Source organism: Lissotriton vulgaris, chromosome 3_1, assembly GCF_964263255.1.
Source record: "Lissotriton vulgaris chromosome 3_1, aLisVul1.2, whole genome shotgun sequence".
Taxonomy (NCBI): Eukaryota; Metazoa; Chordata; class Amphibia; order Caudata; family Salamandridae; genus Lissotriton; species Lissotriton vulgaris.
In genome coordinates this window covers 1,038,484,992-1,038,508,306 of record NC_141689.1, presented here as the reverse complement: position 1 = coordinate 1,038,508,306, position 23,315 = coordinate 1,038,484,992, and the positions used below count along the sequence as shown (strand labels likewise).

General features: G+C 44.2%; 1 protein-coding gene across 1 annotated transcript in view; it reads right to left on the bottom strand.

Annotated features, from left to right (window-relative positions):
• The window catches only part of PRSS12 (serine protease 12), a 585,240-nt gene that overhangs the window by 262,571 nt on the left and 299,354 nt on the right, over nt 1-23,315 (bottom strand). The window contains exon 6 of the mRNA XM_086961447.1: nt 1,763-1,904. Coding sequence (XP_086817573.1) covers nt 1,763-1,904 — 142 coding nt within the window. The remainder of the gene's footprint in view (nt 1-1,762; nt 1,905-23,315) is intronic.

Sequence of the window (23,315 nt, the reverse complement as noted above, 5' to 3'; positions counted from 1 at the left end):
TTCTTGGCACCAGACTGCTTACTCGCCATGTGTGCTACAATGAAGTTGTGTTTACAAAAAACCCACTGTCAGTGCTTCGTATTACAACACACACTAAAAAATAATACATGAGTAGAAAATATAAGAGATGGTTAAAATCACATACCTACATCAGTGCGTGCATTTTAAAGAAAAATGTATTCACATATAAAAACATATATTTGGTAAACAGTTCTACTGAAGTCTGCACAATTGAGCAACAGTTACTGCTACTGCCAGAGTCCTCGATAACATTGTTAAAGAAAGCAGAAATAAACTCTGGGGACACACATATTGACCTCTCAGCACCTTGCAGCATCGGAGGAGAGGATGTGGCGTTACGGCCAGACCTGCAGACTATGGAGCTGGGTTGGCTCAACATCCTGTGATCCTGGGCAAATCAGTTAATTTTCCTGTACCTACAAAAATGAATGTGTCCTTGTGTAAAGTAACTAGTGCTCATGTAAAGCACTCTATAAAACTGTGTTAAAAAACAAAAAACAAGAGACGGAGTTAGTGAAAAGAAAATCTGCACGATTAAGCAGCAGTTAACAAGTTAGAGACACTCACCAAAGTAAGACTATACATCATAATGCAGTTTTAGTTTCATAGTTTGCATGGGGCAGAAAATAGCGTTGGAGTGAGAGCAATGCCAATTATATTATTAAAGAAAGGAGAAATCAACATTGGGGCCACACACTCTGACCTCTCACCTCCTTTCAGCGTCGGAGGAGAGGACGTGGCGTTACAGTCAGAGCTGCTTACTATAGAGCTGGGAAACCGGGTTAGAGTCTTGGCGTTGGCTCAACATCTTGTGATCCTGGGCAAATCAGTTAATTTCCCTGTGCCTACAAAAATTAACATGTCCTTGTATAAAGTAACTGGTGCTCATGTAAAGCGCTTCAATAATACATATTGGTGGTGTTCGTGCTATATAAAACTGTATTTAAAAAAAAAGGAGACGGAGGATGGAGCTATTGAAAACACAAACACTCGTATGAAGTGTTCCAAGACCAGGATAAAAGTAGCTCTAAATGGGAGCAGTGGATGGACACAAGTACTTGGTCCATGCTCTGGGAAAGGTTCAAACACAGGAAGAGAAATGACACATTCACGCTGTGGACAAATGGGTACAAAGGATTTGAGAGCGACGATGGAAGGAGCAAATGGAAAGCCTATGGGCGGGTTGAAGTCCACAGATTGAAAACAACACGTCTCTTCGAGACAGCGCATGCACTGTCTAGCTGACACCAGAAAAGATTTGATTTAGCTGTATTTAATTAAGGGTTTAGATTTTCAGGTAGAAGAGACTAATGTCTTGTTGTCTAGTACTAGAGATTTGATTATATTACGAGGTGTTTTTTTCTAAATGTACATTCATTACAAATTTACAGAGACAATTAAAAATGAAATATTGCAGTGCAATGGGATAAAACTGCTCAGCCATTATAGAATGCACATTTATGTTATGGCATTTGTCCTGCATATTCTTTCATGTGTAATTCATTCACATATAATGATGCTTTTTATTGTTGTTGCGTTTGTTGCAGCCTTTTTTAAACGAGTTTTGGCTTTTTGTGTTATCTACCTGAGAAAGAGGGAAGAATGGTTCAAGTCTGCAGAAGTTTAGTTAGAGTCCACAGACTCTAATGCCAAGGGAGCCATCTTTTCGACCTCCAGTCAGGACATGCTTGTCTTCACTGCGGTGCTATGTGTTTATCTCTGCACTATAAATGGGTCTTACTTAAATCCCAGTTGCCGACAAACCACCAGCGTGTTCCTCTCGGTCCAGCCATCATCGCACACGGTACCCCACTGGCCATGGTGATAGACCTCCAGGCGTCCTTCGTGGCTGCTTTTACCACCCGCCAGTCTGACTGCGCCCTCTGCAGCAGAAAAAGGACCAAGAATTAGTTATGTTAAGTCATCCTTATTGCACACATCCCTGGGGCTCTATCAGTGCGCAGCAGCCATAGTCACAGATGGTACATACATTTATTTATTTATTTATTTTTAATATTTATAAAGCGCTGCATATACCCGTGGGCGTCTAGGCGCTAAAAACCATTATAAACTCAGGAAAAGTGAGGGGATGAGCCAGTTAATTAAACAGATGTGAAGGAAAAAAAGAAGAGTATTAGTGAGAGAACAGCCAGGTTTTCAAAAGTTTACGGAACTGAAGAAGTGTGACACTTTGTCTGATGTTAAGAGGCAGGGTGTTCCAGAGTCTGGAGGCCGCTACCAAAAAGCGTCGGTCACCCTAGGTAACTGTTTTGGTGCGTACAAGATAATATATTCAGACAACATCCATTTGACATCCTCGCAACCCTTTTTTTCTTGAAATAGTGTTCCTCAAAAAGCAAGTTTTTAAAATAACGGGATGTTTAATCGCTTGGCTTTACATGTTCCTGTGTGGGATGCATGCTCTGTGCTAAATGACGAGCATCCTCTGCTACTTGCTAGCAAAGCGAGCAAGAAAAACCAACTGTGGAACAAGGTAAAAGCAATATGGGCCACATATATGTAGCTATTTTCCGTTCGCAAACAAGCCAATTTGCAGAATATGCCTGTTGTGAACGTAAAAAAGGCTTTTCCCATGTATCACACCCTACTTTGCAATTTGGTAACCTGTTACCGAATCGCAAAATGGGCTTGCGGTTCTGTATTTGGAAGGGGTGTGTTTAAGGCGTCCCTTCTAAACACCGAAGAGTAACGATATGTATGAATGTTTTGTCACAGTGAATGCGATTGCAAAACATTTGCATTTTACCACCAACTTCAAGTTGGTGGTAACCTATTCGCAAATGGGAAGCAGTCACCAAGGGAACCCTTCCCCTTTGGTAATGGTGGCAAAAACGTTTTTAAGAGCAGGCAGTGGTCCCTATGACCACTGTCTGCATTTAAAAGATGAAAAGAAAACTTTTCATTTTTTTCTTTTAAACGTAACCCGTTTTCCTGTAAGGAAAATGGGCTGCTTTGTAAATAAATATGATTGCTTTATTGAAAAGCGATCACAGACATGGTGTTCTGCTGCCCTAGCAGGCCACCATCACCGTGATTTTAGCGATTCCTAAGAGGTCGCATATTGCGATCTACCTCATTATTATAAGGAGGTGGGTAAATTTGCGACCCCTTAGGAATTACTGCATTTGGAGTAGCGATTACCTAATTGCGAATCGCAGAAAATCGCAATTTGGTAATCGCTATTACAAATATTGATACATGTGGCCCTATGTGTTGCCTTATCCATTCTCTTTGTTTGTTATCTATTTCATAAAAAATACAAAATGAAACATGGTATTATTAATAAGTATAGTTAAAATGAAAATTAGACTACAATATTTATTTTAGCTCACACCTGTGCCCACACACTCACTTTTTACATTGCTTTAATAAAGTCATTATTGAAACAGATTTACAATTTCAGCATAATATTTATGTCTCCGATGTATAATGGTCTCAACAGTTAGCCTATTGCGTATTAATGGCCATCTTACTAGCATACATAGCTTCCTAAAGTGCTCATAGCATTGCTCACTGCAAGTGGAAACAAACTAAGCATGAATTGCAGATTGGATGCATCGTTTTGGCCTGCCCTGTGGCACATCCTTCATGGGATGCGACCAGAAGAACAGTGCGCGTAATTAAGCGGGCAAAAATGTGCAGTCCCAGTGCAGCCATGAACTCCTGCTGTGCTAGTATATGGTGTCAACTGCAACAAGATGATGAAAGGAATGCATGAATTAGTCTTAGTCACTGGCCATCACACAGAGTCGCATCCCAGTCCATTGTTTTTCGCCCACAATGACACCTCAGTTTGGAGCAGGGCATATGCAAATCCATCTTGACCCTGCTCCAGTGGGAACAGCCCAGCCCAAACTGCCAGGCTAGGTATTCCCTGAACCAGAACACCAGCAGCCCAGGACCTGTGATGTTTCTATCATATCAGCAGCTCAAAGTTTTCTAAGGTTAGTTAGGTGTAATATTGGCTGTATGACTATTCCAGGTAACTACTAGCCTCGATAAACAACCTTTACGACGCAACTTTTACAACGCAGTGCCTTTACAACGCGGTATTTACAACGAAAACCATTACAACGCATTGCGCTGGGGGCGCTCTAGGATAGGGAATACGTTTAATTTACTATCCAACACCTTCCTTAGTGTCCACGGGGACTGGAGTTGGAATAGTAAATTTAACTATTCACTATCCAGCTCCCCAAAGCACTATGCGTTGTAAAGGTTTTCACTGTAAATACCGCGTTGTAAAGGCATGCGTGGTAAAAGTATGCGTTGTAACGTCATACATCCACCAGCCTCGCTGTATTGGTGTTGGAAATGTCTAAAACAAAATGTCACTGACTCTTTCCATTGTAGATCTTATAGCCTTAAGGTTTCAAACTGTCTTTTGCACCTCACTGTTTTCCAATTACTATTTCCTTATGTCCGTATGTCTGTAGGTAACAAAACAAAACACATCTGTCATTAATGAATTAAAGAACTACTTATATGGCCCAATTATTGCTGTCATAGAACTCAGTTAATCCGAACTGAGTTATTTATTCTTGTTATACTATAAAATATATCTTTTTTTTATTTATGACTGAAGTGTTCTGTTTTATTATTAATTTGTCCTTATTTTAATTAAGTCTACACAGCATTATACTGTGCCAATTAGAAATTGTTTTAAGAAAGGAGATCCCTGATCTCTCTTTCAGATTGGCTGTTGGCAGCAAGGTGCAGTAAGCTTTCACCATTGTGTGCATCTGTTGTGGGTGTTCCAAGCAGGAGATAATCCTGCTGTGAAAAGCAACATTCTACACAGAGGCTGTGTCTGGAGAGCAGCCTGGAGAGGACGCTTGAAAGAAAAAACACCCCAAAAGTGTTCTGAAAGTGCAGATAATGGAATACCGGCTCTTGTCTGCAGTTACTGTATAAAGGTAAGAGCCCACTATCCCACTTGCTGTTCTTGTTCCAAAATCCTCTATGACCAAAGAAGGGAGTGCTCTGCAGAGAACCCAGAGGAACGCTGTACAACCAGAACTGGTGTCTGTAGCTTCCAAGAGGTGAGCCTGCCACTTGCTGGAAGGTCTGTATACCTGAACCGAAGCTCCTAGAATCCAGTCTGCCTGCTGAGAGAGAGAAGGAGCTTGCCAACCCTGAAAGAACAAGTGACTCTCCAGGAGGAGCAATGGGCAGCATGACTAGAGATGGTGCTACTTCCAGAAGAGGAGGACTGCATAGAGTGAGCTGTGTATCCCAGTGTTCTCCAACAGTGGTCCCTGGCAGGAATCATGGCCACTCAAATTAAAGATTTCTGAAACTCTGTTGGGGCTCTAAGCCAGCATGGCCTGTGTCAAGCTGCGGTGCCCAGGTGAAGTATGGCCCGAATTAGGCCGCATTGCCCAAACATTAGTGCAGTGTGTGGCCTTGTTGCGCAGAGAAGAAAGGCCTATGTATGGCTGTTGGAGAACAGTTTGAGTGTGACCGAACCACCAGGAGGAGATTGGCTCATGTGCACTGCACTGAGCCCAGAGCACCTGCCCACCTCTTCAATATGTGAACCAGTCTTCCATGGAGATCGCAGTCTCTACCTGCGAGACTACCACCTACAGTCAGCAGAGATGTGCAGAAGCAGGATGGCCGAGGATATGTCTCTTTGGCATGTGCCTCAAGCAATGAAGAGACCCTGATGGAGCTACCAGTTCACATGCTTTCCCTCCTGGAAGCTGAAGTGAGCAGTAGAAATGAGCCCTGGTGGCTGCCAAGGGTGGTAAGATATGAACAACTGAAGTAAGTAAGAAGTGAGCAATTGAACTGTGAGACTGTGAGACTGAGCTCAACCTACAAAAGAGGGGGAGATTTGCATCTAAGCCATAATCATGTTATTACCTTCTTCCCAGGTAAGAACAGCTTAGCCCAGAAAAATAGGGGAACCAGGGAGAGAGAGCGGATAGATGTGCAGCTGACTTGAGCACCCAGGACAATTGTAGTATTCTGTTCTAATGTGCAATAAAGTAATTTTCTTGTTGGACAACCAGTTATTGCGCTGTTGTGTGATTGTCGAGTCCTGATCTTGAGTATTCCCACACTCCCTCCCTGAGAAACCTAGGATTGCACTTGGCCCAGTTTGCAAAGCCATAGTAGGATGGACTTCAGGAAGCTAATAATCTGAATAAAAAAACGAAATAACATTCAAATAAATATATTAACATTAAAGTATGGTACAAATAGAGTAGAATCAATGAAAACCGTATCTATATTTGATTGTGAATTAATCAAATATTTGAGAGTTTGTTTTGGTACATACGTGTTTTTGTATTTTTGTGTATTGTCTTGAGATTCAAATCATAGAAGTTGCCATTCAAACCATAGAAGTTGCTCAGGCTGGAGATTCAAATAATGAGTCATTCAGGGTCCCCACATTCTGGGAATTATTTTTGTAGGAAGTCACATAAGTCAAAAGGGTAATAACCGCTGCCTTATACCACTCTCGTCACAAGCTGCAGTTACATAGCCCCACAAATAATAACAATAGGATTCAGCAGGCTGGTAGTGCAGAAGTCTGTCTCTAAGTGACTCGGTACATAGCTCCGGTCCCTCAGGATGTAGCCCTCGGCCTGTCTCTCGCCTCCTGCTCCCAGTCTATCGGTCCATGGAGGGACTTTGCTATGTAACCTCCATCACTTGGTACATGACCTCTGAGCCTCTCAGGAGGCTGCGCCGTCCTCTCTATAGACAGCTCTGGTTGAAGACAGATTCAAAGCAGGCTGAGAGCTGATCCTGAACATGAGAAGGCAGAGTTCACAGCACGTGGCTCCCTGTCTGGGCACGCAGCCAGGGCCCAGAGCCATGAGATAGCTGAGAGGTGATGCTGGTAACAGCACGTGCGACTGAGGAATTCAATTTGTTGGCAGATTGTTTAAAGATGGGCATGCGATATAAGAAATACTGAACTTTTCAGTGTATTCTGTTTGAATGATATATTCTTATAGCATCGAGAATAGCTTCAAGTATGAGGCTGTGTCCTTTTATTAACATTCATTACGTGAATTATATGTACAATTAAGTTGTTTAATAATGGCTCCTTGCGAATAGAGCTTACATAGGGGTACTAACTGACTTAATAGACATCTGTGATCCGTAAATTGCCCCCTAAAAGGTCGGAACTAAGGTAGAAGTGCTAACATCACCGTTTAAGTTCATTCCACTTCTGTAATAGATGCGTCTGTACACGTGGGGGATGAAGCAAATCCTCGGGGGTGTGCCATAACTCGCCTCCTTGCCTCCCACGCTAGGGTGACGCCATCTTGAATGGAGCACTGAGGCTTATGCACTATTCTTGTTTTCAGTGTGTTAAGAGATCAAGAGGCCGCTGTCTATCAGCAACATTATAGTCGAGCTGTCCCTACAGCCCCTCCCCTTGATTTTGTCCTCTTCTGAATGCTGCCCCTTGATGTATAACGGAGCATTATGTGCTATAGGATCACATGCCTCCCTGCAGGCGTGTCACTGGTCTCCACACATGCATTATATACAACATTTGCCTGTGTTGTGAGGGCATATTTGATGGTTGACCCACGTCACTCAAATACTGAATGGAAAGACAGAGGGCATTGTTTGAGACACTACTATGGATGGTCATTAGGAAAGCGACTATGTACTTTCGCACCTTTGGCATTATCACGCAAGGTGAAGGGGTCTTTGCGTGGAGGTTAACATGTCCACTACTGCCACATTCTGAAGCAATCATGGGTGCTCCTGCACTACGCTCATGTCATTCACAGGGCCAGGATGGGTGGTGTAGTTTGGTAATAACATGAACACCAGTTCCTCCTTCAGATTCACTGTGGTTGGATGTTGCTGCCCCAAATAAATTCTCCCTGGCAGCATAAGATGTGCCTGCAAGCAGATGGCAACAGCAAATCAGTACAGGGGACATTCCCATTCTGCAACTAGTTAAAATGCAGCACCCGTACAATGTGTCGCACACCTGGCCCAGGCACACAACCCAAAAGTGCTTCAAAACAATAGTTCTAAAGTAGCAGCACCCATGCACAGATAGCGAGCAGCCTACATCGTCTGACACCCTCCCTGTGTTGGTACTTCTTCATATTTGATTACAACAGATCCCACTTCAGCAGTATACATACACTAAAACATTCCCGCCTTCACCATGTCATCTTATTTTAAGGGTTCCTGCGTTGTCTATGCCAGGGTCGCTAAGGTCTGCCATTACGATGCATGGACCACAGCCCCCTGTGCCTTCCTCCCCTTTTTGAGAAAAATAACATATTTAGTTCAATTCGCCTGTTTTCATGTTTGTATTAGTCCTGGAGAGCGATTCTGCTCTCTTATAAGTACAGGTGCCACCCAATTCTCATTCGTTCATAAGGCTGGCGGTTTGTGGTCCATTTCCATTTGCAGCCATAAAAGGCAAATCCCACACTAGATGCTGCTTGGTGGATGGATTCAAATGGTAGCTCTAGATTGGGTCAATGCTACTATCCAACCCTGGCACAAAACTGTCTGGGGTTAATTAATATATACCTTTTTGTAAGACTTTTGGGGCTTTCCAAGATGGCGTAGAAGCTTCTGATGTGTACGCTGTTCAACGAATAGCATGAAATCTAATCTTTCGTGAAATGGAGCATTTTACCAGCTCCCACTTGCATGTTTGCTTTGTTATTCTTGGGTGCTTTTGATTGTTGGTTGCTCCTTGTGGAGATCTCATGCAGTAACTGTTTACTAACTCCACATAGCATAAAACTGTTGCAAAGTCTTTAGATTCATGAACTTGTCGCTTCCAGTGCACTTCCACACCTCCTGCTGTGAGAATACGGAGAACGTCCAGGCCGTGTCATTGGTGAAGAAGATGCTCTAGCAGCAAAGATGTCCTTGGCAGACAGAGGAGGCAGGACTTGAGTGGGTGAGAAGGAAAATAATTTGTTCTGAGGAATTGGGTGACCTAGTGATCACATATAGCACCTTGTCTAGAACTTTAGCTATAAACTACAAAAGTCTTTGTCCAGCCATTGACATGAGAAACTATACTACTGTCCTGCTAAATGTGTTGCTTTGTGAGCCTCCGCATCACTACCTTTTTCTGTTGATTTCAAAGAAATAGGTGCGTTCCTGGTGAATATTAGAACGGAACATCTCTGCACATTTGGTTTATCGTGCCCTGATTTTAGCAATCAGGATAATCCATGTACAGAATCAACTTGTTCTGGCCTTGGGTGATGCGTAGGATGGAAGAGGTCTTGTTATTTGGGTCCATATAGATCATTAGCTGTTCTGGCAGAGATAATAAATAACAGGGCTATTGCCTTCGAAGGGAATGATCTGAGGGAGAGAGACAGTCTAAAAGAGAGACTTGGCAAGAATGTTAAAATAACATTCAAATCCCATTATAGTTGGTGTTGTTGGATGGGGTAACATGAGCATGACTCTTTCCAGATGTCTTTCATGGACTGATTTAAAAGGTAATTTAAAAAAAATCTGGATCGTTTTCTATGTGCTAAAAATGAATCTAAGTAATATTCTGAGATGGCACTTCATTAACAGGGTAACTGAGAGCGTGGTTATGTCTCTCTGAAGACAAGTAACAAAGACGTAAACCGCTCTTTAACGTTGTATGAAAGATTGTAAGAGAATGAAGCCCCATAGGAAGTTAGGGCCTTTCTTCATCCAACTCTATTAAACACATTTTTGGGCTAAATCTGAGCCAGAGGAATCTATATGTTGGGGAGTGTATTTGCCAACTATGTGTTTGAGGTACTTAATTAACTGTTGCCATTGAATGTATTACTCAAGTGTGCCCGACTGGTGTTAACTACAGGGCAACTCTTCTAGGGCTGTAGCCTTGCACTGGGTGTGTGAATACATGTCCATAACCCACGACCATGGTGCACACTTCCGTTCACGTCATCAATGTTTACCAGGCACCCTACTGATTCTCCCATCCTACTTCCCTGCCAGCGTCTTTGTTGTTTGTAGTCAGGTGCTGAGGGAGTGGGGGTTAATGAGAAACATTGAGCCATAGAATCAATGTTCCCTCTAAAGAAAATCGCAGGTGGCATAACAGTATGTGACATCACCGGAAGTGGCATCACAGGAAATTACACCACGACGTAGGCAGCCACTGGACAGATTAAAATGAGGGGTTGGGTTGTTGTTGAATCATAATTTCCAAAAATATTTATACTCAGTGATTCATAGACAAAATTGAGTCGTTGGTGGTATTGATTACATCAAATCAATCTTTATTTGTATTCAGTTAATTAAAATCATACAAAAAGTGTCGAATAATAAATTATCCTAAGACAAGCTGACCATGATACAAAAAGGCCAGGAATGTAGATCTAAGAGTTAAAAATATGTTACCCGGGTGATACCAATTACCCACTTGAGCCCCTCATTCAAGGTACCTGAGGACAGTGATAAATTACAATGCAAGCAAGCAGCTACTGTTAATTTTTTGTGGGAGCTACCCAGTGATTGCCGAGCTTGTAAGTTCACTAGCAATCCACTTGGGAACCAAGTAAGAGATATTGGCAAGAAGGCATAGGAGGGCTACTCACTGAGGATAGCTATGGGGGCAGCTATAGATTAAAGTGCATCCGCTATTAGAAGTCATGGGAGCAGTGCAGTGATTGCCAAGCGTGTTAGTTCACTAGTGACCACTCTGCGATCCAAGTAAAGTGCAAGTGGCAAAAATGTGAAAACAAATAAGCACAGCAAGTAAATAAAAGCACAGCAGATTCATTAGGTAAAGATATCATGCCACTGTTGCTGGGGGCCAGCAGGCCAATTTGTCCGGGGGGGGGGGGGGGGGGATTGCATGGAGATAGAAGTGAAGCTGATACTCCTGCTAGTGGAGTATCCGGATGAAATTCGTGCTTTTATTAGCAGCTTTGCCTGAAACCTGGGGAGTCGCCAAGCCGCATGAAAGTTTGGAGAGTAAGGATATGTATGCCAAAGCAAGATACAAGGCTCCCAAAAAGTCAGTGATCGATGGGATCACTGGGCAACGATGCAGTGATTTACTTGCTTTGGCAGTTTTCGTTCAAATTTGTTTAAGAATTTCAGAAAGCGACAGGATGATATGGGGTCTTCTGGCCCTAAAAAGAATATCACGGCATTCATGCATGTGCGGATTCCTTTGCTTTGAAATACAGGCTTGAGGAGGACCCTACTCTCCATAGCCACCTCGGGCAAATGCAGGTTAGGTGCTGAAGATTCATATTGCTTGCCCTGCCTAAGTGGCACACTCTGTTCTTGGTGTATTTACATGCAGGTGTTTCTGCTTAGGATGGGGGGCAGCCCAGGCGGCGCTGCAGTGATTAAATGTTCAGATGACGCGGGAGGTGCAGGCTAAATACAATGCTTGCAACAACTACAACTTGGAGTAGCTGTTGATGACTGTCCAGGCATGGCCTCTTTTGGCGAACCCCTCTTTGTCCTTAAAGACAGAGATTTTAGCTGTTGGGGGTTTCACTCGTTTTTTAAAGACATTATATGAAAATGAAGATGCCCAGAGGTTTTCAAGATGCAGGTTCTTTAGCGATTGGTCCAAGAATTCTTTCAGACTGTTACAACAGCCATCCTTTTGTTAACCACAAGATGTTGTTTAGGGTGTTGGGCTCTGCTTGTCTTAGTTTGGAGCAGGTTTTGACTATGGCACCCTGCCGTCCAATGGATTGTTTTTAAGTTCAAACTCCAATCAAATGTGCCTGTGGGATGCGGTCCTTCTTAGCTTGAATATGTAATGGTAAATTTTTATCTGGAGTTTGTCCAGTAAGGCTGAATTATGGCCCTAGAGCGCCTTGCTACTGCATGTCAAGGTAGGCAGAGTTTTTGCCGCCATGACCTTAAGCAGGGAATCAAATGTTGGGCCTTTCAGCTTCTTACAGTAGGAAAGGCAGGAGGCCGATCCCCAGTCACCCAACAGGAACCCTAGATACTTGCATTCATTTACTACATCTAGGGTGTGTGTGCTGAGATGATAGCATATGTTTGTCTTGTTTACCTTAGTTTTATGCTGATTGATGACCAGGCCGTTTTGTATTGCATGCTGGTGGAGCAACTTTGCTCAAGCTGCATAGTACTACATCATCCATGTCGATAAAGTTGTTCAAAGAGAAGTTGCCTAGCCGTAGGGCATGGTTATTAGTTTTATCAAGAGCCGGGGAGATGTCGGCCATAAAAAGATTAAAAAGACCTAGGGCTAAAACGCACCCCTGTTTCAGGCCTTGATGGGTATATATATTTCTTGATAATTGGGAGGCATCACCAATTTTAACCAGCATTCATATATGACTTGGTAAGGCCTTGATGATTCTCAGCAGGTGTGAAGAGATGTTCAAAGCCCTGAGCTTCTTCCAGGGCTTTGCTCGGTTTACACAGTCGAATGCTGATTTATAATCAACATAGCAAGGATAGGTGGTGAGGTTCCACTTTCCCGTTAGGCCCAGGATGATTGATAGGGCTAGAATGTGAGTTAAGGTGACAGATCCCCTCCGAAAGCCAGATTGAGCTGCTTGTCTGTGTATCATTTGGGTGGTGAGGGTTGTGGGACGAGGTGTACCGATGCAACTACTATGCGGGAGGCCCGAGGTCCCTGCAGGGGACCCCATAGGAGGGCAAACCCCGTAGTAGGGCGTAGGGAACCGTAGGCCAAGCCGGGGGAGGGAGGGGGGGCGGGGTCACCCAAGGATAGGCCACCCCCTTTTCTGGGACTGTTATAGGGGAGCTCCTCCCTCCTGGCGCCCTCTTTGCTGCTGCCCCCTCCATCACTGACGGTCGTGCAGGCTGCTCCTCGCCAGCCTCAGGCCATTTAATTCCCTTAGGCCCCCCCCTCTCACTTCCCCACGACACCGGACGCGAGGCCCGCAATTTCTGCTCCCCTCCCTACCGCTCACCCGCTGAAAGGGGGGAAGTGGGGAGGGGGGAATATTAATGATGTATTTATGTTTTCTAGGTTGCAGGAGGAGTTACAAGGCGACCCCCCCCCCCATGCAGGACAGGGGCAGGAACAGGACCTGAAGCCCCAGTGCGAAATGCACAGTGCTGAGTCATACATAAGCCGAGGGGCCCTTCTTGGGGACTTGGTTCAACGGCACCCCGTTAGTCCTTAGAGCGGTTGTAAGCCTGAGCAACCGGGGGTTTGCTAATAACGCCCCGCCTGGCTGGGCAAGGTGTGAGTTGACTCTCCCTTGTCCGGAGGGTGGGGCAGGTGGACGATAGGTCCACCGGTGGGAGGTTGGTGCCTCCCAGGTTCGACACCTGGCTAGGGCCACTGGTGTCCACTTCCTTGGCTCAACTTCAGGCGCCTTGCAACAAGGGGTCGCGGGGTATAGGGGGGTCGCCTGTCAGTTAACCCGCTCTGTTATTTGTATCACAAATAAACCTGCAACTTCTTATTCCCAACATGCTTGTCTGTGTATCATTTGGGTGGTGAGGGTTGTGGGACGAGGTGTACCAATGCAACTACTATGGGATTAACTGATTGACTTCGGCCCAGGTGGTTAGATCGTGTAAAATGAAAGACACAACATTTTTCGCTTTGTTGTCTAAAAGCTTTGTCATGTCTGAACTGGGGTGGTGTGGTGAGCAAAATAACGATGGATTAAACCAAGATCTGTGACTGGGGGTGAATGTTTTGCCATTGTGCAACATTCCGTCCATCATCTTGTGTGTTTTGCTGTTCACCCTATGTGCTAAGGATATGCCCAGAGGTGGGTCCCGTGCTCACTACGCCACTGGAGTCAAGCTATCCTGGCTGAAGACGGCTGATAGCCAGAAACCGGTCCTAGGATGCTTGATTCCGGTCCAGGGAAGACATGGCTTGGCAGTTCGGGCGGACTGTTCCCATGAGGCACAGGGCCAAGACTGATTTGCATATGGCCATGTCTGAACTGGGGTGGCTTGGTGAGCAAAATAACGATGGATTAAACCCAAATCTGTGACTGGGGGTGAATGTTTTGCCATTGTGCAACATTCCGTCCATCATCTTGTGTGTTTTGCTGTCTAAAAGCGTTGAGGCAGTAATTTTCTGGACATGTTTGTCTCCCTCTCTTGTGCCGCGGGGTGTAACTGCCCTGAGCCAAGAGTCGGGTATCACCCCTGTGAAAACTGCATTGGTGTAAAGGGGAGAAAGCTTCCATGCCCAATATAGCGGGTCTTGCTTGCAAATGGCCTGGGGTATTCCATTTGACGCTGAGGCGCCGTCTTTCTGTTATTGATTAATAACATGGACATGGCTAATCTCAGAGCTTAAATCAATTTAAATAAAAGATGAAAAATGCTTCTGGAAGTGAAATCCAGCAGAACTTATATGATAGCAAGAAACAACGTTGCTCTGGAAGAATAGTGTACCTGTACGTCCATGTTTTGCTTAACTTATAATGGTATAATCCCCGTTTTGAAGGAGCTATAGGGTGTGTCTAGGAGACAGGTTTTGTGCACACATCATGAATATAAGCAAGGATGAAAATTAGGTACAAATGTCATGACAAACGTGTGGTGAGCACGAGCAGGCGCATCAGAAGTGGTTTGAGGCAGAGGGGTCATTATACTGCAGGTCCCACAATATGTGAAGCACTCAACTTTATCTATCAAAATTGTATTTTAGATTTGAATGTAAAGCTGCCCTTGGCAATGATGATGAGGCATTTAATAAGGCTAACGCAAACAGAACAGCAGCTTACTTTGGACCTGCCGTGTTCCCATCTTTACCACAGCACATGGAAGCCTCAAATAAAACTTTAAACACATTGAAACTGAACATACTCAAGTCACGCTTCCAAACTCCTCCTCATCCGGACTAAAATATGCAATAAAATCCCAATATCGTGCTGCTAAGTGACTATTACACAGGAGACATTAGCTTCTGTGTGGTTACGGTTAGGATCCAGTCCCACCGCAAAGCTTCTGTCGGAAGACATCATTTTTCCGCAATTTCACAAGCCAGCACTAAACTTTCCAACCACATTTTTTATTTTAATGAAAGAATTTATATAGCGCCGATTTAGACATCCGACAACGATGTGCTTAACAAGAAACAAATGAACAATGGACAGTTACAAAAATTGGGAAAAGTTAGCACAGAATCAGTGTGGGAAGCATGTTCTGAAAAGATGTCTTTTTATGTCTCTCCTGAAAGCAAGAAGGTTAGGATTCAGCTTATGTAGTCCGGAATAGAAGTCCACAGTCTAGCGGATAGGTATAAGATGGTCTTTTCTGTCGGTTTCTGATTTTCTTTTCAGGATTTCTAGAATTAGATGATCTCTTCCACTCGTATTTCGTTGTCCACCCGTGAGTTTGTGTTAGAAAGTAGGGAGGCACAGATAGCTTTAGGTGGGATGCATGCAATCATAAATCCAACTTTTGTTTTGGATGGTCGCCGATGAAGGTGCTTTAGGATGGGGAAGATGTTATCAGATTGCAACTAGTGGATCAGTAAAGCTGAAAGATGTGCAGTGGTACATTTTGAAAGGCATTTGCTCCATCTCGATGTGTGAGAATGAGAGTTTGTACAGCGGTTCTGAAGTTTTCCAGTGGATAATCGATTATTGTGTTCTGAGCTGATGGAATATGTAGGATGCCAATTTGGTTATCTTACCGATGTGGTTATTTAAGAGGAGGTTGTTGTCTAAAATGTAGCCAAGCAACATTGAATGTGGAACCAGAGATGGGTAAATACCTAAAGGTTGAAATATTTGCAACTAACCCTGCACAAGGGGGTGGGTTCCAGGCGAGAACAGAATGAATTTGGTCTTTTAGGGATTAAGTTTTGCTGAAAGTCATTGCACCCAGATCACAACATAAGAGAGGAAGGACTTCAAATTAAATATATTTGATAGCTCAGATACTTAAAGGCATAGCTGGGTGCTGTTAGCATATTGACAATCAGAGATGGTATTTTCTTGAAGGATTTCTGCTAAAAATCCAATTTATGATCTGAAACGGTGAGGTGATACCATGGATCCTTGTGGTACACCATATGGTACATCTTCTGTCACCAGATGAGGGCAGGTAAAAAGAGACTAGCTTCACAAATTAAGAGATTACAGAGATGAAAGATTTCAACTAGCTCAGTACACTTCCTTCTGATCCTGTTCTAAACTTAAGTCTATGATGTAATAATTGGTGGTCTAGCATATTGAAATCTGAAGCAAGGTCTAAATGTCTAAATTGTGGAGAAGCGTGGCCCACTGGTTAGAGCGGCAGACCCTGATGCAGAGGTCTGGCCTGGGACCAGGGTTCAATTCCCGCCTCGGCGGCTCTTGGACTCAATCTCCCCGGACCTGATAATTCTCGCCTCGGTGCCTAGTCTAATCATGGGTCCCTCTCTGTGACTCTGGGCAATAGCTTGCTTAATCTCCACAATGGCCCCAGCAACGCTTGGATGCCTGGCTTCACCTTGGGGGTGCCCAGGAGTGGACATCTCACAGGAAAGCCAGGAAGGGTTCCACAGTGGTATGAATACAGCGCTACGAGACCTCTGGGTAGAAGGCGCTATATAAATACAAACATTTTTACATTTAAACGGACCTATACGAGCATACATCTCCATTGTCTGAAATTTTAAGTACACTGTCCATTATTTTATGTCTGTTTTTTAGCCGAATTTTGTTGTTGTTAATGATGTTTTAGGTGTTGGGCTGCAACAACTGTTTCAATTATTTTTCCCAGGATCAGCTTCTGAGATTCTGAAGGTCATTTTGTTTCTTATGGTGTGGAGTGATTCAGGCAGATTTCAGAGTTAACAGGAAAATACCCTCTTCTAGAGAGGTGTTAAATATATTGAGCAGAGGAGGTAAGATATCATGTCTTCATTTCTTTAGCAAAAATAGGTACAGGTTTCTTGGAGTAGGAGGAGGGATTTGTAGATGAGTTGATTTGCAAGTTAGATTGTGCATTACGTTTTTCAAAACTAATAACAAAACCCACAAAGTGTTAGCATTTTAAGTATCGTACAGATGATTGCGGGGGGAAACAGGAGGAGGGGGTTAAAAAAAAGTTGAGATTTGCCATTTCAACCCATATAAGAAAGATTGCTCTCTTCTACAGCACAAACTGGTGACTGGAATTACACCAATCTTAGCATGAAACTAGAACTTTACTTAAATATGTGTCTATTCTTCATTTGATGTAAATATGTTCACTAGTTTTTGGGAACCTTGTGTTACAAAAAAGATGTGTACTAAACTTTGAAGAGTCAATAGGAAAAATACTTTTAAATATCCTGATTGTTAATTTGCAGATCCTTTGTGAATCGGATGCTCAAATCTTTAAAAAATAAAAAATAGAATAAATCATTTGGAAGAGGGACTATTTTTCCCATTGCCCAATGTAGAATTCACAGATCATCGAGGATTTGCGGCTGCAGGCAGTGTGGTTGGCTGGCAACAAATTAAAAGTTTTTTTGTTAATGTTAATGAGACTTTTAAAGCGCACGTATACCCTGGGGTGTCTTGGCGCTGAACTGGAGTAGGACCTTACGACGAGGAAGAAAAAAAAGGGACTAGTTTGAAAATAACCACATTTTTAATTGTTTTCTGAAGGAGGAGGGGGAGTTCAACTCTCTCATGCCAACAGGAAGAGTATTCCATAGTTTTGCTGCAAAATAGGCCGTGCTCCGACCTCCCCAGCTCGCAGTTCGGATCTTAGGAACCAGCATTAATCTGGCATTTGTCGATCTTAACTGCCTGCTAGGGTGGTACCATGAGAAGAGATGTTTCAGAGGTACCTGTCCTGCCCCATTCAATGTTTTATAGGCAAGGCAGAGTACCTTAAACTTAGAACTTTGCACCACAGGCAACCAGTGAAGCTTCCGTATCTCTTCTTTAATCGATTGGTACTTGGGTATATTCAGTAGGAGCCTGGCTGCAGCGTTCTGTACCATCTGAAGTTTCTTTAGATGTTGTTTCTGTAACCCAAGGTATAAACTGTTACAGTAGTCCAACTTAGGCAGCACCAAGGTGGTCACCACTGTTTTTCTAAGATCCTGGGGAATAAATGGCAAGACCTTTTTGAGTTTCTTCAGCTAGAAGGAGGCTGAAACTGTAGCATTAGTTTGATGCGCGTAGGTGAGACTGTTATCTATCAGAACTCCAAGGTTTTTTGCCTTCTTCACTGGTTCAGGAGTCTGTCCTAATTCGGCAGGCCACCATAGCCCGTCCCATTTTGGCTGAAGATTACCGAAGGTTACCACTTCGGTTTTATCCGAATTAAGTTTTAAACAGTGTCTTCCCATCCGGAGGCTAATTTCCCTCATGCAGTATTGAAACTGTAATGCCGGGGATAAAGTGTTTTTATATGCGGCGACGACGATCTGTGTATCGTTGGCATAAGATGTCAAATTGAAGCCGAATTGCTGTATTAAAGGTGCAAGTTCAGAAACATAAACATTGAACAAAGTGGGGCTTAACGACGAGCCTTGAGGTACCCGCATGGCAGTACATAGGGGGTTGCCGGATACTGATCAAGGGACACTCTCTGCCTTCTGTTCTTCAAGTAGGATGATAGTAGGGCAAGAGCATGGTCCCTGATCCCCCTGTATGTTCAAGGGGTAGGAGTAGTGTGTCATGGTGCACGGGATCAAAGGCCGCTTATAGATCGAGAAGAATCAGAACAGCGGTGCCACCCTTATCCATCACTGCTCTGATCTCCGGTGATGGATCAAGCCCTGATCTGTTGACTGGGTAGGAGTGTTCTGCTTAATTCAGATACTCTGTCCATCACCACCCCCTTTTTGAATCGTTTTGGCCACTACGAGTGTGGAAGGGTATGCTCAGACATGAGTCCCTTGCTCACTGCACCATCAGGATTCAAGCAAGCCGGGCCGAAGACGGCTGTAATGCCAGAAACCGGTCCCCGGAAGCTTGGTCCTTTCCAGTAAAAGAATTCGCTTGGTAGTTTGGTCTGCCCTGTTCCCATGATGCACTGGGCCAGGGTCAGACTAATTTGCATGTAGCCAGGTTCTGAACTGGGATGGTGCAGTGAGCTAAAAAACGGTGATGGATCAAGCCCTGATCTGTTGACTGGGTAGGAGTGTTCTGCTTAATTCAGATACTCTGTCCATCACCACCCCCTTTTTGAATCGCTGATCTCCTCGGTGGCCTTGATGAGAGCTGTCTCCGTGCTATACCCTGAACGGAAGCCGAACTTGGAGGGGTCGAGTAATTCATTCTCCTGAATTGAGTGAGTGGGCTGTTCATAATTTTCTCAACCATCTTAGCGGGGAAAGGAAGCCTTGCAATCGGACGATAGTTACTAGTTGTGGAGGGATCTAGATTGGCTTTTATTAGCAGAGGGAGGATGATTGCATCTTTCCAGACTGCCGGGAAAGTTCCTGATAAAAATATGTTATTAAAAATATTGGTTAAAATTGGGCTTACCTCCCCTGCAATGCTTTTAAGAACTGCCGGGAGGGCATGGATCCGAAGGGGATCCAGATTTGGTGTCCTGAATGCGTTTTCCCACAAGCTCAATGGATACTTGTGAGAAAGTCAACAGCTCATTTTTTTGTGGGACACAGTAGCAAAGTGCACCTCAGTTGCCTTATTGGAAGTGGTGGTAAAGATATTATATATATTGTTGACTTTATTCCTGAAAGCACTGGCTATATTATCACATACGGATTGACTGCTCTTTGATAATGAGCTATTAGGAAGAGTTGTAAGCTTCTTCACAACCTGAAATAGCTGTTTTACTGAACTTATAGATGACTCTATCTGTTTGGTGAAGAAGCTCTTTTTCTCCGTAGCTAAAAGATTTTTATAATTAGCATTGGCCATTGATGCAGTGTGAAGTGCAGAATGCCAAGCAATAGAGCCTTAAGCCTGAAGCCTGCTAAAAACATGAAGAAGTATAATGGCCTCATTACGAGCTTGGCGGTGCCAGAGAGGGACCGCCCCGCTCCCGCATCGCCAAACCTGTGGTTGAACCGCTCGTCAGATTAGGAGTTTTCTCCTGTCTGGCGGTGGTTCTTTGGCATCCCAACGGCAGTGCCTATGAAATAGGCACCTCACTGGGAACGTCAAAATCAGTACCTACCCGGCATGGACTGCTGCATTTTATGCCATGCAGGTACTGTAGGCCACTGCACTCCTCTCCATTTGCAATCTACGGGACTGCTCTCTACACAGCTGCACTCTACTCCACTCCAAGCCACTCTACTCTACACCACTGTACACTACTCCACACCACTACGCCCACTGCACTGTACACGCCCACTCTACTCCGCACCACTCTACGCAACTGCACTCTAATCCGCTGCAGTCTACTCAGCACCACTCTACACCACTGCACTCTACACCACTCTACGCATTGCACTTTACACCATTCTACTGTACTCTGCACCACTCTACTCTGTGCCACTGCACTGTACACCATTGTACACCACTCTGCACCACTCTATGGCACTGCACTCTACACTATTGTACTGTACACCACTGCACTCTATGCCACTCACCTCTATGCCACTGCCCTCTATGCTCCTGCACTGTATGGCACTGCACCCTATGCACCTCAACTCTACTCTGCACCACTCTACTATATGCAACTGCACTCTACTCCACTACAATGTATGGCACTCTACTGCTGAAAGGGGATTCAAGTGGATTAATAGGTTTAGAGACACCTCGGTATAAAAACTAAACCGTCGTGATATTCATGATTTAAAGTGCTACCATCACCTCGTGTCCCCTCCCACAGTACCTTCACACATTTATTATAGAAACAAGACCTCTATTTAGACAGTTTCTTTCTTAATGCAGGGGCTTAACTGATTTTGTCTTCGTTCTGGTTGAATATCTTTGATTAGAACTAATGCACATGACAGAACAGTATGACATAAACCATGTACACAGACCCGCATCGAGTAACAGGAAATCATTACCATTGGCGAGGGTGAGGCAGGGCCACGTGACCCACCCCAGCCTTCCCTTCCCCTTAGGCATGGCCCATCCATCCATAGCATATTCCACTTAGCGCATCTGCATCATACCATGCATATTTTTTGCTAGTTGCATATTACAGAAAAACGCTTTCAAAATAAATTGAGACTTGGAAGGACCCATGCATCGCTGATTTAGTAAGCGAGATCAGAGTGGTTTGTGCCACAATTTCTCACATTGAGTATTAGATGAAGATTAACCATTGAAGCCTTGAAAGCCATTTCTCTACATTAATTGTTTTCGCTGGGGAGAGGAGGACAGATGTGCCGGGTCGGGCTTTTTGCCTATAAATGTGGATTCATAGTCTTCCCTTTGGCAGTGCAAGTGGTTATTAATGAGTTGACTGACGTTCATTGATGGTTGATCATCCTGTGTAATGCTTTCAGATCATGACTCATCCTCTGCCATTACCTCACAGCTCATCAGAAGTGCTCTCTGGAGCCAATTTGTGATAATCTACAGTTTGGGCGCCGCACGCGTCGGATATTTGTTTTTACGAGGGTGTAACCTATATGTCATCTTTTTCAGGTGCGTATCTAAAGGTGGCGTCACTTTCAAAGCTTGGGATAATATTTTATTTTTCCATTTGCCCGGAATATCGCTTGTTACCTGAGGTGTCTCGGGAGTCGGGGGTCAACATCTATCCATTCTCTCTAGAGTAGGGAGAATATAATACCATTCCTACATCATCTACATGCCTAGGTAGGGACGAAGTCAGCGCATTTCATCCATTTCAACCTTAAGGGGGGTCCCAGCTTTCTGGATCTGCGCCCTATTACGTGTCCACTTTGCACTTGAAGTGCAGTGGGTGCTACTGTTGGACAGATAAAGCTTGGGGCCTGCATTTCCAGTGCTGGTGACAGTACTCACAGTATTCCTGTTACACCACCACACATGCGGGCACACTTCCTGAAATGAAGGGCTTGTGTACATTGTCTTTTACAGTCTTCCTTTGTTTTGTTGGTCTGACAACCAGGGGTTGTGCATAATGTTATGTTATGTTATGTTATGTTATGTTAATGGGTGACTTATATAGCGCACGGCTACTCCAAGGAGTGTCCCGGCGCTTTCTGACCCATAGCTGAACAAGCATTTGCAATGCAATAGGTCTCGCATTAGGAAAGTTTGATCTATTGGTATTGTAAATGACAATTATTTTATTTATGTGTTGGTTTTGAAAATAGAGAAATTAATAGCGTTGTCATTTACAATGCCAATAGTTTTAACTTTCGCAAATATGACACCTATAGCATTTGCAATGCAATATGTGTTGTATTTACGTGACTTAGATGTATTGATATTGTAAATAATGTCTTTTTTTGGTGTGGAAAATGTAAATATTTTTTAATTTTTGTTTGTTTTTCAAAATATAAAAGTATTAATTTTGTTATTAGAAATGCCAATAGTTATAAAATTAGCAAATGTTACATCTATAGCATTAGTAAAGGTAAAGGTTTAGTTTTCCCGGTCTTCCATGTATTGATCTGACAAATCACAATGTTTTAACAAGAACAGAAGTGAAAACATTTAACATCTTTTTATGAAATTTGTAATAAAGCTTGAAACATTGACAGAAAATATTTGAACCAGTTGTTGTTGAATGTTGTGGTGCCACTGAGTGATGCTGTGGTGATGCTATGGTGATGCAATAGATAGAGGGAGGGCGATAGAGTGAGGGAGGGAGGGCGATAGAGTGAGGGAGGGAGGGCGATAGAGTGAGGGAGGGAGGGCGATAGAGTGAGGGCGATAGAGTGAGGGAGGGAGGGCGATAGAGTGAGGGCGATAGAGTGAGGGAGGGAGGGCGGTAGAGTGAGGGAGGGAGGGCGGTAGAGTGAGGGAGGGAGGGCGGTAGAGTGAGGGAGGGTGGTAGAGTGAGTGCGGTCGAGTGTGGGCGGTTGAGTGTTAGGGTCATGGCGGTATAGTGGTAGAGTGAGGGCGGTAGAGTGGTAGGATGAGGGCGGTAGAGTGGTAGGATGAGGGTGGTAGAGTGGTAGGATGAGGGCGGTAGAGTGGTAGGATGAGGGCGGCGGAGTGGTAGGATGAGGGCGGCGGAGTGGTAGGATGAGGGCGGCAGAGTGGTAGGATGAGGGCGGCAGAGTGGTAGGATGAGGGCGGCAGAGTGGTAGGATGAGGGCGGCAGAGTGGTAGGATGAGGGCGGCAGAGTGGTAGGATGAGGGGGGCAGAGTGAAGGCCGTGAGGGCGGTAGAGTGGTAGAGTGAGGGCAGTAGAGTGAGTGTGTGAGGGCGGTAGAGTGGTATAGTGAGTGCGGTGGCGTGAGGGCGGTAGAGTGGTAAAGTGAGGGCAGTAGAGTGGTAGGATGAGGGCGGTAG